The sequence below is a fragment of the Euwallacea similis genome, chromosome 11, assembly GCF_039881205.1.
Source record: "Euwallacea similis isolate ESF13 chromosome 11, ESF131.1, whole genome shotgun sequence".
Classification (NCBI taxonomy): Eukaryota; Metazoa; Arthropoda; class Insecta; order Coleoptera; family Curculionidae; genus Euwallacea; species Euwallacea similis.
The window spans coordinates 4,589,945-4,603,092 of NC_089619.1; the positions used below are offsets into that span (position 1 = coordinate 4,589,945).

A 13,148-nucleotide genomic window follows, 5' to 3' on the forward strand; every position below is an offset into this window, starting at 1 on the left:
GCTATGCAGACCGCGTGACGACAAACTTATGATCGCGAAAGGTCGAAAGTGACAAAGCGAGTTTATACGATTCGCTTTTCTTTTTCTATACAAACTCTTTACAGCTTTGGAGACTTTGGAAAGTGAAAGAGAAAAAAACTAAAATGTACATACATTCTGTCTTAAAGACACTTACTGCAAAAGCAACAGTTAAAGATATGGTCTCCTTTGCGCTTTATTACACAAATCGCTTAGTTGTACGTTTTTTCCTTTTCTGGTGCACTTTGGGCTCATTTTCTCTTTTTTCTTCGCTTTTAGAGACGTTTCGCCAAGATTAGAGCCATTCAGTCGTCTCTACTGCTTTTCCACGGCACCGAAACACAATTTCGCTTTCCACCGGCAGTTAAAAGTCCAACGACACTAGGCCCTAGAGTAGGTACTTAAATGATAAGACAGATTTTCTTCCTCTAGCATTTACTTCAGGGTGTGGATATGTCAAGCTGTCTAATTTTTTTTTTAAATACGAAACTGTTCTTAAAAATCGAACTATTTGAAAAATAAATGTTTAACATTGTTACAGTTGTGAAAATATGCACCTACGCCCATGAACTTTGCGGCCAATTTAATTTGGTTCCAGTGAAGGAGCAAACATTTTTCTCTCAGTTGTATAAAATCAGATTTTTTTGTAGTATGCTCACTGATTTCATGGCGAAATATAGAGCTGAGGTAGAGGAAAATATAAGAAAATTTTCACTATTTGGCTCACTGCCAGTAGCGATGCAACGTGCTATATATTTTCTCGTTTGCCCAAAATCAGAATTTTCTGGATTTCCAAATCATTGATAAAAAATCTCTAACTTTGGAAAATATGTACCTACGTCCATGGATTTCGTGACAAAAATTAGGGACAAATCTAGGAATAAATAATATAGTATTGATCTAGATAGGGTATGTTATTGGCTGAACATTATGGGGCCCAGAAATTTTCAAAATTATTTATCTTAGTTTATCCTTTTTTCGGTTTTGGTTATCAGCTCAAAATTTGGTGCAGTGTGCTTTTCAAAACTTTTCAAATCTTTTCAAATTTGGACCCTTACTCTACTCAATATATTCTAAGCAGCGTTTCAGAGCCTTTTGATGATTTTGCAAGTGTATGTACTTCTGCTTCGTTTTTCATGTCGATTTACAAAACTCCAAATTGTAATAATCTGATATTTCTGAAAACCAGTGGTGTGCTTGGTTTGTCAGAACTTTCTTGAATTTTCCAAATTTATTAAGGAAAAATTAAGTTTTATACAAAAAAACTTGATTTAATTGTCAATTTATATATCCCTGATTTTCCTATAAATGTAAGGCCAAGTTAGGATTTATGATCGAGCAATATCCACACCCCTAAGTAGGGTACTGCATACTTTTGCGAATTTTGGGGGTGCCACTTCCCCCTTGGCTACTGCTTGTTTTTTCAAGTACTTGACTGTATTTTATACGTGAAATTTGACTTGATTTCAACAAAAGTCTGCTGAAGAAGTTTAAAAATTCTTAAATCTATCAGTACTAAATTCTCAATTCTCATTAGATCTTCAAGAGTCCTAATGTTTGACTTCAGCAATATAGCTTTTCGCCTGTGGCCATAGAGGCAATTGGAGAAGGGCCCCACGATTCGGCACAGGCAACATGGGGCCCCACAAACCGTATTTCACGAGATAAGCCCCGTATTCCGAAACACCTTGCCGTTTCTAAACGCGACCCTTAAATTTACTTTTTGGCCCCCAAAAGTTTCGCGAGGGAGAAAGTTTTACCTGTGTTTTCTCCCGTGTTTCTCATGGCACGATCTCGGTTTAATGTTTTCAGTTTCGTCCTCAAGATTTCCCTTTTAAAGCCTCTACGAGAGTTTCGAATTCAGGACCACAACATGTATAATAATTACAAATACATATTGAGCTTAATAAGCAGGGGACTGTAAATTAAAGGGTCGTGATTTGTGGCCAATTTCTTTCATTGCTCAATTTTGCATTGAGGGACCAATCTGCTTTATTGTGCCTCTCATAATGATATTTTTGGGCCGTCAAAAGAGGGTGGTTTTAATTGGAATTGATAATGTAACCAGGAATTTTTCGCATATAACCATGAGCTCAGGAGCTTAAATAAATGTCGTCTCATTCGACTGTCGGCACGGGGTCATAAATATGTAAAGGAATTTCAATATGGAAGTGCAACAATGCCGGAATCAGCAGGATTACATTGCAGAAATAAACGCGGGAATTCCCTACAGGAATCCCTCAACGAAAATGAGTCACTCGGAAATCGAAGGGGTGGTTTTTCGCTTTCGGTCATTTGTGGCAGGCGAAGTGCAATATATGGAGTTGATACCGGGTGGGTTTACGAGGGGGGCTTAACTAATATATGACGCTTCTATGCAAAACTCAAAAAATTCAATTAATTGATATAAATCATCAACTGGTTGTTCAGAAAAATGCGGTTCTCAATTTCCATAAAGACGTTATTTTTCATCATTTTTCAAAATTTTATAGTTCTCCGCGAGTCCTCCCTCCATGCGAATTTGACTAAACCTTCCCTGAGTGGGTTTCCAAAAGATTTGCATTTCTATGACACTAGGGGCATTTTTGCCATTTCTGCTGGGATTCTTGAAAATGATATGGATTTCGAAATTAATTGAAATATTCGGTTGTCGGATGGTCTGCGTAATTTTCCAATTATTATTCCAATATCTCAAGTAGCATTTCTTTTCTACTTTAGAAGGCTTCCATTATTTTCAAATATTTTTCTAAATTTTCTGAGTTTCGCTACGGTCTTTAGATTGCTGAGAATTTATCGTATTTATGAGTTGCAAGGAATTAGAATTTTTGTCTTTTTGTCCTGTGTCCAAGAAGCACCTCCAAAATTGGAAAATGTTCAAGTTGCAAGAAAGCTTCCAAATTGACCGAGAAATTGAAATTTCAGGAAACGAATGGACCAGTTAAGTACGGCAAAAAATGCTGAGGTGGAAAAAAGCATGATTTTTACACTTACCAAGAATATTAGGCCTGCAATTCTCATGCTGTTAAAGTCACTGCTGGTATGTGCATACTATTCCAAATTAACCTCGTATCTGCCACCCCCCCCCCATACTAACTGAGAGTGAAGCAATTCGATGTCCCTATGGCTTGTTTGATTAAGGTAATATCGTGCGTGAGATTGTTTCATTTGTTTCAACACCCCCTCCCTTAGATCACGGGGTTTTAAGAGCAAAAATGCCCCTTTACCCTCTATAAGGGTCCCTAGAACGAGCTCCAATATATAGAGCTCAACATTTATATCGTTTTAAGGTCCCCAATATAAACAAACATAAAATTATATTATAATTAATTCGTAATATCATATATAAATATCACATGATATCACTCGTGAGCACTAAGTTGGGTGCGTTCGGTTACAATGAAAGCTAAGGCGGACCAGCGCGCACTCCGCTGCTAAATCCTCGTTGACCGTTTCAATATTTTCCCATTGAGGGGGTGGAAAAATTCATCAAAGGGAAATCCTCAAAGGTCCGTCTTTATATGGCGCGTTGTGCACTTGTCTTTCAGTGTCTGGTTTCCCTTTAATCGGATCATGTGCCATCGGATCCTTAGATTTGCTTTGTTTTGAGTAGTGTTTCCGGTTCGTGAGGGTACTGTGTACTAAGCATGCGTGGTGACCTACTATGGACTCGATGAATTTCAAGTTTGTCAAAGGAAGTTCATCAAGAATACCTGTAAATCCAAACCTTTCCAAATCCAGATCTAACAGCTTAGACTGGGATTCGGATAGCACGAAAACTGGAACTGTGAAGAGACGACCTAACTCAAATGACTTTGGAGATGAAAGTTATGGGAGCAGTAGGTTACCGGGTAAAGGGTACAAAAAGCCGCATATTGCTGTATTTACCAAAGAAAGCTCTTGTAATTGCAAATTGGAGCTCCCCATAAAGAAATACGATCCGAAGACCTACTGCACCTCAAACAGTCAGAATTACGATGTGCACTCTTTGAGCTGCGAAAATATCAAGCTTTTTGATGCTTTAGTGGAAGGTGCTTCTGGGGAAATTAAGACTGGAAAAGTGTCAGATTCCGATTCTGGAATTAACTCCCCATTATCTCCAGGTTCAGTGTACGGGATGTTTTACCCGAAGTTTTTGGATGTTTCTGGGATTAAAAATTGCAGTTCCTGCGTAACGGACAAAACTAAGGTAAGGTTCTTCCCGCATGAGTGAGTAATCCCAGATGGTTTCGCCCAAGAGACAAAGAATCGAGGGTAGTTTTCAAAAATATTATGTGTGTGCAGCATGTAAATATTTCAAAACGAAATGTCTGCTAACGATAACGTCACAATATTCGAGGAATTGCAATAATCTGAAATGCCATTAGTCACTTTCAGGTCGCTTTTGCTAGCAGCCACGAACGTTGATAATCAGCTTTAGCTGGAATAACTAATTGTTGCCTCCAAAGGTGCCATAAACCGCCAATGGACATTAGCACCAATTGCATTAATAGATACAATAAATCTGGATTCGAATTTACATAAAGATACTTCGTTTCCAAAATTAGGTAGAAGGCAATTAACTATTGGGGGGGTCTGTTGCATATTTTTATAGGCTGAGCTAACCAGGATTTCTGAAAACGTCATGACAATATTCTCCCCTCGACATCAGCGTCAAACCCTTTTTTCCCCACTTATGTCTCATTAATAAACATAGAGCTTCTGTCAACGGTCCCTGGTCTAATGAAAACTAACCGGAAGTAAAGCGACGAGATAATGCAGGCTCCATCGGAGTAAACATGTCTTTATAGGGAAAATTTGGAATGACCCCTGGGGCGTTTGCATTCAAATTGTGCATATATTGCCGGGGAAAAATTGCCGCTTTGGGGGGACAAATGTAATAATTGCGCTGCTCATTAGCCGTAATGAACATTCAACCACTCAATTAAAATACAGCCACAGGTTATAGTTTTACACATGAATAGGCGTCTCTTGTGTGGTATTAATCGTTAGGATTGTAGAAGGTTGGTATGTCTCTTGAGTATGGGGATCCCCAGGGGAAAATTTTCACGTCACAATATCGTGCATAAATACTTTTAAATGAGAAATTTCAGTAATTTTCCAGTGTTTATCTCGTTACATGTTACCATTTTACCGTGGCCATCAAGATCGCCTGACTTATATCCTATCGATCACGTGTAGGACATGGTAGGTCTCAGGTTGTTGAATTCAGAGCATTCTCCTCAGACATCGGCAGCACTTAGACTTGAGGTAGAGGTAGCCTGGAATGAGATACCGCAAGATGCTACAGACAACCTCATAAGAACAATGCCCAGGCGTCTGAATAAGTGTATAACAAACCGAGGGTCTTCGACACATTATTGAATGGTTTTATGTGGTGGTCAACCGATTTGTCTCAAAATGTTATCAATTGTTGTTAGACCCAAAACACGTTAGCATGCAAAATATTATAAATAAAAATACAAATATAATAAAAATACAGACACTGGGTATTTACCTTTCTTCGTCATTCAGTACAACCAAGCTGCACATTTTTGTATTTTTTAACCGTATTTTGGGGATCATGCACTATCAGTGCAGAAGTTTGTTTTCGCAAAATATTTTATATTACATTTATAAGTTATCAAAATTTTCCCCTCTCATATAATATTGTTTTCGCATCGTTGGTAACACCACATGCTACTCATGATATGGAACCTCATAAGTGCACTTCTACCAGTGCGGCAATGTGAAACTACCGAGAGCTTTACAGTGGGCTAATTGGGCGAGATGAAACTGATATAAAGGTGTCTGTATCATATCAAATCAAATACGTGCAAATTAGTAGGTACACGTTTCATAACTGCAAACAATAAATCTTAAACCCTGATTTAGTATCTGAATTTCCACCCCCGGATATCCGGCTGCCATTAGATTAATTAACGTGGGGGTGATAAAAAATGGCTTTTAGAAATTCGAAAAGCAGTGACAGATTTCCTTGCTATTTAAGCTTTTTTCAATTTCTTTGATTACAAATTAAGTGCCTTTGTCAGTCAAATGTTATTTTCTTAGAAATTTCAAATGATGTTGGGTAGTCGGTCGTAGAAAGGGTTGTATGTGGAGTAATTGATTGATTGATTGTCTCGTAGACGTTATAAAAATTTTATTTTGGAAATTTTTACAGTGGTTGGAAAAATTACAGAAACATCATAAAAATGATCAAATTAACGTTACTGGACTTATCGGCAAGTTCCTTTCCATGGCAGGGTAGCTCGGTGAGAACTAACAAAACGTCTATGATTCAAATTAAACAAAAACATTTAATATGTAAGCTAATCTATTACGCAATACCATGACAGAGTCAGATGATTTTTCCTTAATGAATTGAGCTTCATAAAAAGCAAACCTTCATCACCGTGCTCTATCACTCATAATAGACCCTTCGCTCTAACAGTTATCTCAACTGCAAAAAGCTTGTGGAAATGGACAGAGAATAGAGAGAGTAAGCCATAAGCTGACAAAATGAAAGTTGCTCTTAATTACCGTGAAAAAGATCTCTATTCCAGTCATGGCTCATAGTCGTAATTTCGTTAAAAGGTTTCATTCCGTACGTAGCAGGAAATACGAGAAGACAATAATTCTCTTTTGTTGTTTAAGGGATTATTAAAACTGAAAACCTAAATTTTCAAATAGACCTTCATAAACTCCCAGATACTCGGAAACTAACGTTCCAAAAAAACTGGTTATACATGGTGATTCCAAAGGTGAGGTTATTCTTTCACCAGCGAATAGGGCTTCAAAAAAATTTTGTTTTCTTCGGTGGTTTTTCGAAATATCAACATCAACGGAGACACAGGGTGTTAGTTTTATTTAAAAAATTAACATTTATTAATAATTGCCAAACCACTTGAGATAATTGAACACAATTTTCTAGGTGTTAGTGATAGTCAAATTGCATTGGAACTATCACTTCGATGATTTTTACCAGAAAACAAGTTTAAACAATTTGTGAGTTTTGGCTAAATTTCTAAACAGCAGCTGAGCTTACTTTTTAAAAATATGAAAATCAAAATCAAAATTTAATTTAGCTTAAATATCGTGTTCAAAATGAATTTTGAGCGTGAATTAAAAAGATTTTGATTTTTTTACTTGAAAACGGTACGTTCTACCAAAAAATAATAAAAGAACTTTACTTTTTAGAATTGAACAAGAAATTCAATAATAATTTTTATTTTTAGAAAAATGGATGGCATACCATTTTTTAAAATATTAAACAACTTTTTTATATACAGGGTACTGGTAAACCCAAGAATAATTTTATTTATTGAAGAATTTCCCTCCCACGTACCTATTGACCCCTACAAAATTTTATCTCAAGTGATTTGGCAATTATTAATAAATTTTAATTTTTTAAATAAAACCTCGACACCCTGTATTTCCGTCGATGTTGATATGTCGAAAAAGCGCCAAAGGAAAAAAAATCTTATTTTTTGAAGCCCTATGCTCGCTGGTGAAAGGATAATTCCAACGTTAGAATCACCCTGTATAAACGCAACATCCTCAATTTGTATTGACCGAAAAACATAAAACTGCCGTTTCCCTGTACTATGTAGCGGGTGTATTGGCTGATCTCGGCACCTTCTGGCATTTTCCATTTCGTATCTACTTGATATATGAATAAAAGACGACCCAAGGGATTGGGGTTTATGTTTGTCCATCCAGTTTAAATCACCAGAGATCCTCTACTCGACAAGAAGATGAAACTTTTGACGATAGCTGTGAAGTATGAAATTTATGCCGAATTCGAGGCCCAATTATTCCCATTATTTATCAATGGATAACGATCAAAGGCAGCTGGTCATCCAAGGAAATATAATTTCTGACCCTCGATTTCCGGGTGAGTCATTGGGGCGAAAGTTGGAAATTCTCAGGTATACGTGACGAATTTCCTTCGTGATTAAAGACAAATTCTTAAACTATTCAAAGTCCTACACATCGCACTCCAATCCAAACTTCCTGGATCGGTAATCCAACCTTTGGGTGATTCGACTGATGGCTGAATAAATGCAGGTTGACAGTGGAATCCCAAGGGCATCGGGAAGGGAAAAGAAAGGGAGGTCCCTATATGAACACGTGTAATCCTATTGTCACGAGGTCTAATCGAACTTATAGAAAGTGATAAGAAGAGGATCAAAGAAAGCGCCCGCTAAGAGCAAAATTCCTGAGAGATGCTTGAAGTTTTCTTGGGGTCGACTCGGAACTTTCGTTGGCTTTTTGTGTGGTTTTATGTAACATGACGAGAGGGAAGAAATTTGGCAGATGACGTATTGATTAAGCTAAGCGCTAAAGCAGCAAATCGCGGATCCGGTGGGCGCAGTTGCTTCTTCAGATGCATTTTTCGCAGAAAAAAAAGTCGAAATTGGCTCTGACTTTATTTAAATGCGCTCTCAGCGAGCCCTTATTTTCGAGAGAAAGCCTATTATGCAAAACAGAGGCGTTAACTACAATCTACTCGCCTTGCCATTGTTTTTTTCTTGTCGCCCCTTCGGAAGTAAGAAAAGAAATGTAAATGAGGCCCTTTTAGAGGCGCTGAATGTGTTTTTTAAGTATACATACTCTTGTAGACTTCTCTCTAATCAACAGTGAGGAAATGGGGTTGGTGTTTATATTGACGTGCTTTCTAATTGGGCGTGGTAGCCTCAAAGCTTTTTTAATACACATAAACTGGTCAGGAAAAGCAACGATAAAGCAATTGTTCGTCATTTTTGAAGACTTATATCTCTGATTTTAATTTTTTTCGTCAATTTCCGACACTAATTTTAGACCGTTTCTTTTAGAATCAGGGTCGGGAATTCATCTTGAAGAAAAACGGTTCGTTTTTCACCAGGGGTTTCCGTGCGAAAATTGTCCACCGCTGTGTCTGCACAACCTCCTTCAATTGGCATAACGTTTTTGAAAGGCCCAGTATGTAATTCATCGTTAACTGGAATTCCTTACTCCAATTTAAGCGTCTTTAAAAACCCTTCCTCTCGTTTCCTGCACTGATATTTAAAGGTCCTTAGACACCCTTTCCCCTTGTACTGCCTATATGCCCTTAAAATGATTGCGTTTGAAGTGCCCTCGGTTATGAACTCAATTTGCAAGCAATTACGTAAAGAAAAACTTGTCTTTTGCTTGGTCTTGTGTGCACTAGGGGGTGACATTAAGGGCTAGACGTCGGAGAGTGTTAGGTGGGTGGATTCTGATTTTTCATCCCTTCAGAGATAGGGGCAAGAAATCTGTCGAAGGCAGAATTGGCAATTGCTATTTTAGGCACTACTAAATTGAAATTTTGTGCAATTTCATTTTATTATTAAAGTTAGTTAACTCTTCTCTGTCAAGGTGTACTTGCTAATTTTTCTGAAGCCCTAGTTTTCAACTCTAGTTGCTTCAAAGATTTATTTTTGTCTTGTTTTCAATTTTTAAAGCTTCAAAGACTTCAAGTGGTTTCAGTTATCCTTTGCTTTTTTCTATTTCGCAATTTTCGGTTCTTCTCATTTAATACTAACTTTAGAACTTCATATCTAGGAATTTTTGAAGGTAAGCGTTTGAAGACCCTCCAAGGGATTATTGGAATCTCCCAGTTGGTTTGTTTGGGCTTTTGAGAAACTCGGAATTGCAGGCACATTTTTCTTTTTTAAACATTTTCTCGAACTCCTCAAAAACATTTTCAAATTATTTGTAAAACTTTTATAAAACTGTCAAAATCTGTGCCACTGGCACTTCGCTATTTTTCACCCCTTACCAGCCCTCAGTCCTGTTTTCACGCTAGTAAATCTGCCCAACAATTTTTCGTTCAATAAAACAATAACAATTGACATCTCAATAATTGAAAACTTCGAAATAAACGAAACCCAAATACCCAAAAGGCATTTTCGAGGCGCGTGCGTCCCCTTTACGATGCCCTGAGCCTGAATTTCAGCATTTTCAGTCGCATTTCAGGAAACGCGGCGTCGTGTAAGTAGGGCGTCGAGGCGTCGTCGTTCCTGCCGTCGCGGCGAGAATCGCGTATTTTCACCGGGAAATCGTCAGAATATAAAATCTCTTTGATGTCATCTTTCGCAACAGTTCGAATCATCATGAGGAGTTTTGTTGTTAGTGGTTGTGTACCGCAGTAACACTTTTTTAGTTAATTAATTGTATGTAAGTGACTTAAATTTGCTGACAAAAATGGCTATTTCCTGGTCTTTTAGCAGGAATTTAGCGTTTCGAAAGATTAACTTATGTACCTGCATTAACTTCGAAAGTCGCGAGCGTGAAGCTGGAATTAAGCAAACCGAATCGGCTTTGAGTCGAGGAAAATTAGATCTGGCAAATGAGTTGTGACAAACTTAAGAGAATTTTCACAGTTTGCTTTTCGTAAACAAAAGTGAGTAATGGTAAATTACGATAAAGTGACTAATGGAAAATTGGTTTATAGAATCGGAATTGGGTTTTAAAGTTATTATATCCTCAAAGCCACTCTATTTCCATTAGGAAAAATTATGACTACTTAACAAGAAAATAGCATTCAATTTATGGCTGGGGATCTACATTAAAATGTTCAAAACAGCGATTTACATAAACTATTGGCTTAGGAAGGTATCAGTTTACCTAACGTTTACCCCTACGGTAATGAAGAAATCGCGTGTTAAACGGAGAAACAATTATCTTTTTTCCATGGAAAGAAAGGGCAAATGCATTTCATATCTGTCCATCAAGTCTCACACACGACATCATGTTTCTTTAGTTTTAGACAAATTAAAATTGGTTTTTACTTACTTTTGTTTGCTACCTCCGAGGTGCACTTCCACTTCATCTCACACGAAGCCTATCCTCAAAAAGTCCCTCTTTAAAGGGCAATTTTTGTGCCAATATTATTAGGGCTCGTCCCGTCAGACTTTAACAAATTCAGGACATAAATTAATCCCGAGGAGAGAAAATGCGGCCATTTCTCCGAGGAAGTTTTACGACTTTGAGCCGTTTGTTTTATTACCGCCTTGAAAAATCTCCTTCCGAATAGGCGAAGCTGCAGCTTTCTTCCTTAGCTGGTTTCAGCTGTTTCGATTGGGAGATGAGTTTATTTGCAGCGGCATGATGATTGCGTGTCAGCAGGTTCAGTCTCTTATATGCCTTTAACCAACTATCCATGTTTTGTGGTGTTAGTGTCGAAATGAAGCACAGTTTCTGTATGAACCGGACAGAAGTGTCTATGGATTGAATTGTTGAGTGTTTCGAAGGCGAAAATGATTCCGGGGTGTATTAGAGCTCCTAGAAGTATACAGGGATCTACTGATGATATCACAAAACAGACTAAGTCAATTGTGCAGGTAAGACCTTTTTGAGGCGTATGAGCAGTAAGATAGTCGATGCGTCAAGGGTAAAGGAATCGTTTTATATTTCTCCTCGTTTTCTTTAAAGGACATAAATTGAACATCAGACCGAGTTTGCAGATTTACGACTGTACAGCTCAAATTGGACGCATTGTCTAAGGGATCTATTCGCGAAATACCATTCCAGCAAATCCGCAATGAAATGACGCTGAAATGGCGTCGAAATGACGTCGAAATGACGCATTTCTAAAAATGTTTAATATCTAATGAATGAAGTTATTATCAATTTTGACATCACTCGAACAAGGAATTGTCGTATTAGAATTTCAACAAAAGGCAACGAAAGGGTTACCAAAGTCGTTAATAATGGAAGAGCAGCAGCTGTTTCTCCTGTGCCCTAAAGTATCTATTGAAAATTACGCCCTTTGCCCAAACAGAGTTCATTCGGTCAATGGATAAATTAATGGAGAGAGATATCCTTTACAAAAAGGTACTGTGAACACATCAAAGGTCGTCCTGTGGTGTCCCTAATCCGTTACCTCCAAAGGACTTCTAAGGCGAGAAGATGATAGTAAAGCGAACATCTTATTAATATTCGCTTGGTGCAACATCGCATTGGGATCAAATCCAAATTGTTGCTGTATGAATCCAAAGCCATTTTCGCATGTTATTCAATTGTACGTTGATATAATTTGAAAAGTTTGTGGTTTGGGCTTGTATTGGCATGAATATTCAGGAAGCTTTAGCCTCACTTACACAACTTTTACGACAGCGTAAATTATTGCTACAAAAAAAGTGTCAGCACTTCTTCGGCCCTACATACACGTGCCTCTGGGTCCTGAATATTTATGTGCTGCTAAAAACAGTATCCGAACACACCTCTAACACCCCCCAGTTTCTCGCTTTGAAGATTAATTACCTTTTTGCTCCTTTTCTACCATTCTATTATGGCCTTAGGCCCTCAGCCAGACGTGCGCTTCAGCCTTGTCATCCACATATTCCAGATAACTTCCATCCCTTTGTAGTTCATTAAACGGCTGTTTAAGTTGACCCTGCAATGGATTTAAAACGAGGGAAATTCAAGGTATTTTAGGGTGAGCAGATATTTATATCTTCAGGAGTTGTTTTTACTTCAAAATAACCAGCAGAAAGTAGCCTAATGACTGTAATTATAGCCCATTCAAAAGCAGTTTTTACGCTAAACGAGAAATTTATTAATAAACTTACAAGCGTAGCACGTTTGCATAGGCCAAGTAACATGTAGCAATAAATTACTCCCAACACGGCCGAATTTCAAAACAAGGGGAGTTTATAGGAACCTTATAAAGGTGCTATAAATAACGCATTAAGATGATTTCAGTCCATTCAGGGTTCATAGATGGTTAATGATTCGGGAATCACTAAGCCCGAAACGGAAGTTTAGATTCCTTGCAGGTGAGCAGTAAAACGACTTTGATGGTGTATATGGTGGATGGTGATTTTCATAACGTTGACCTGAAAACGGTTAACGTTATGGGAAATATTTAAGAGACCTTTTTTTCCACATAAATATGGAGCTTTCATTAAATTATTTTTATCTTTTTAATCGGTGGCGTATATTTTTTGTTTAAAATGTTCAAGGTCATCTGAATGGGGACGCCACTGACGAAATTAAAAACATTCTTTTCCCCTTAAAAGAGGTGTGTCCACACCTATTTTAGGCTCCCCACTTTTCAAAACAATATTTAATGCCAGAACGACTTTATTAAGAAAAGACTAAAAAAGAATTTTTTTTACCACCCTGTATTTGAGACAGGAAGCGAA

General features: G+C 37.6%; 1 protein-coding gene across 1 annotated transcript in view; it reads left to right on the forward strand.

Annotated features, from left to right (window-relative positions):
• The first annotated feature begins 11,160 nt into the window (after positions 1 to 11,160).
• The window catches only part of sick (sickie), a 73,038-nt gene continuing 71,050 nt past the window's right edge, over positions 11,161 to 13,148 (forward strand). The window contains exon 1 of the mRNA XM_066395115.1: positions 11,161 to 11,342. Coding sequence (XP_066251212.1) covers positions 11,259 to 11,342 — 84 coding nt within the window. The 5' untranslated portion in view covers positions 11,161 to 11,258. The remainder of the gene's footprint in view (positions 11,343 to 13,148) is intronic.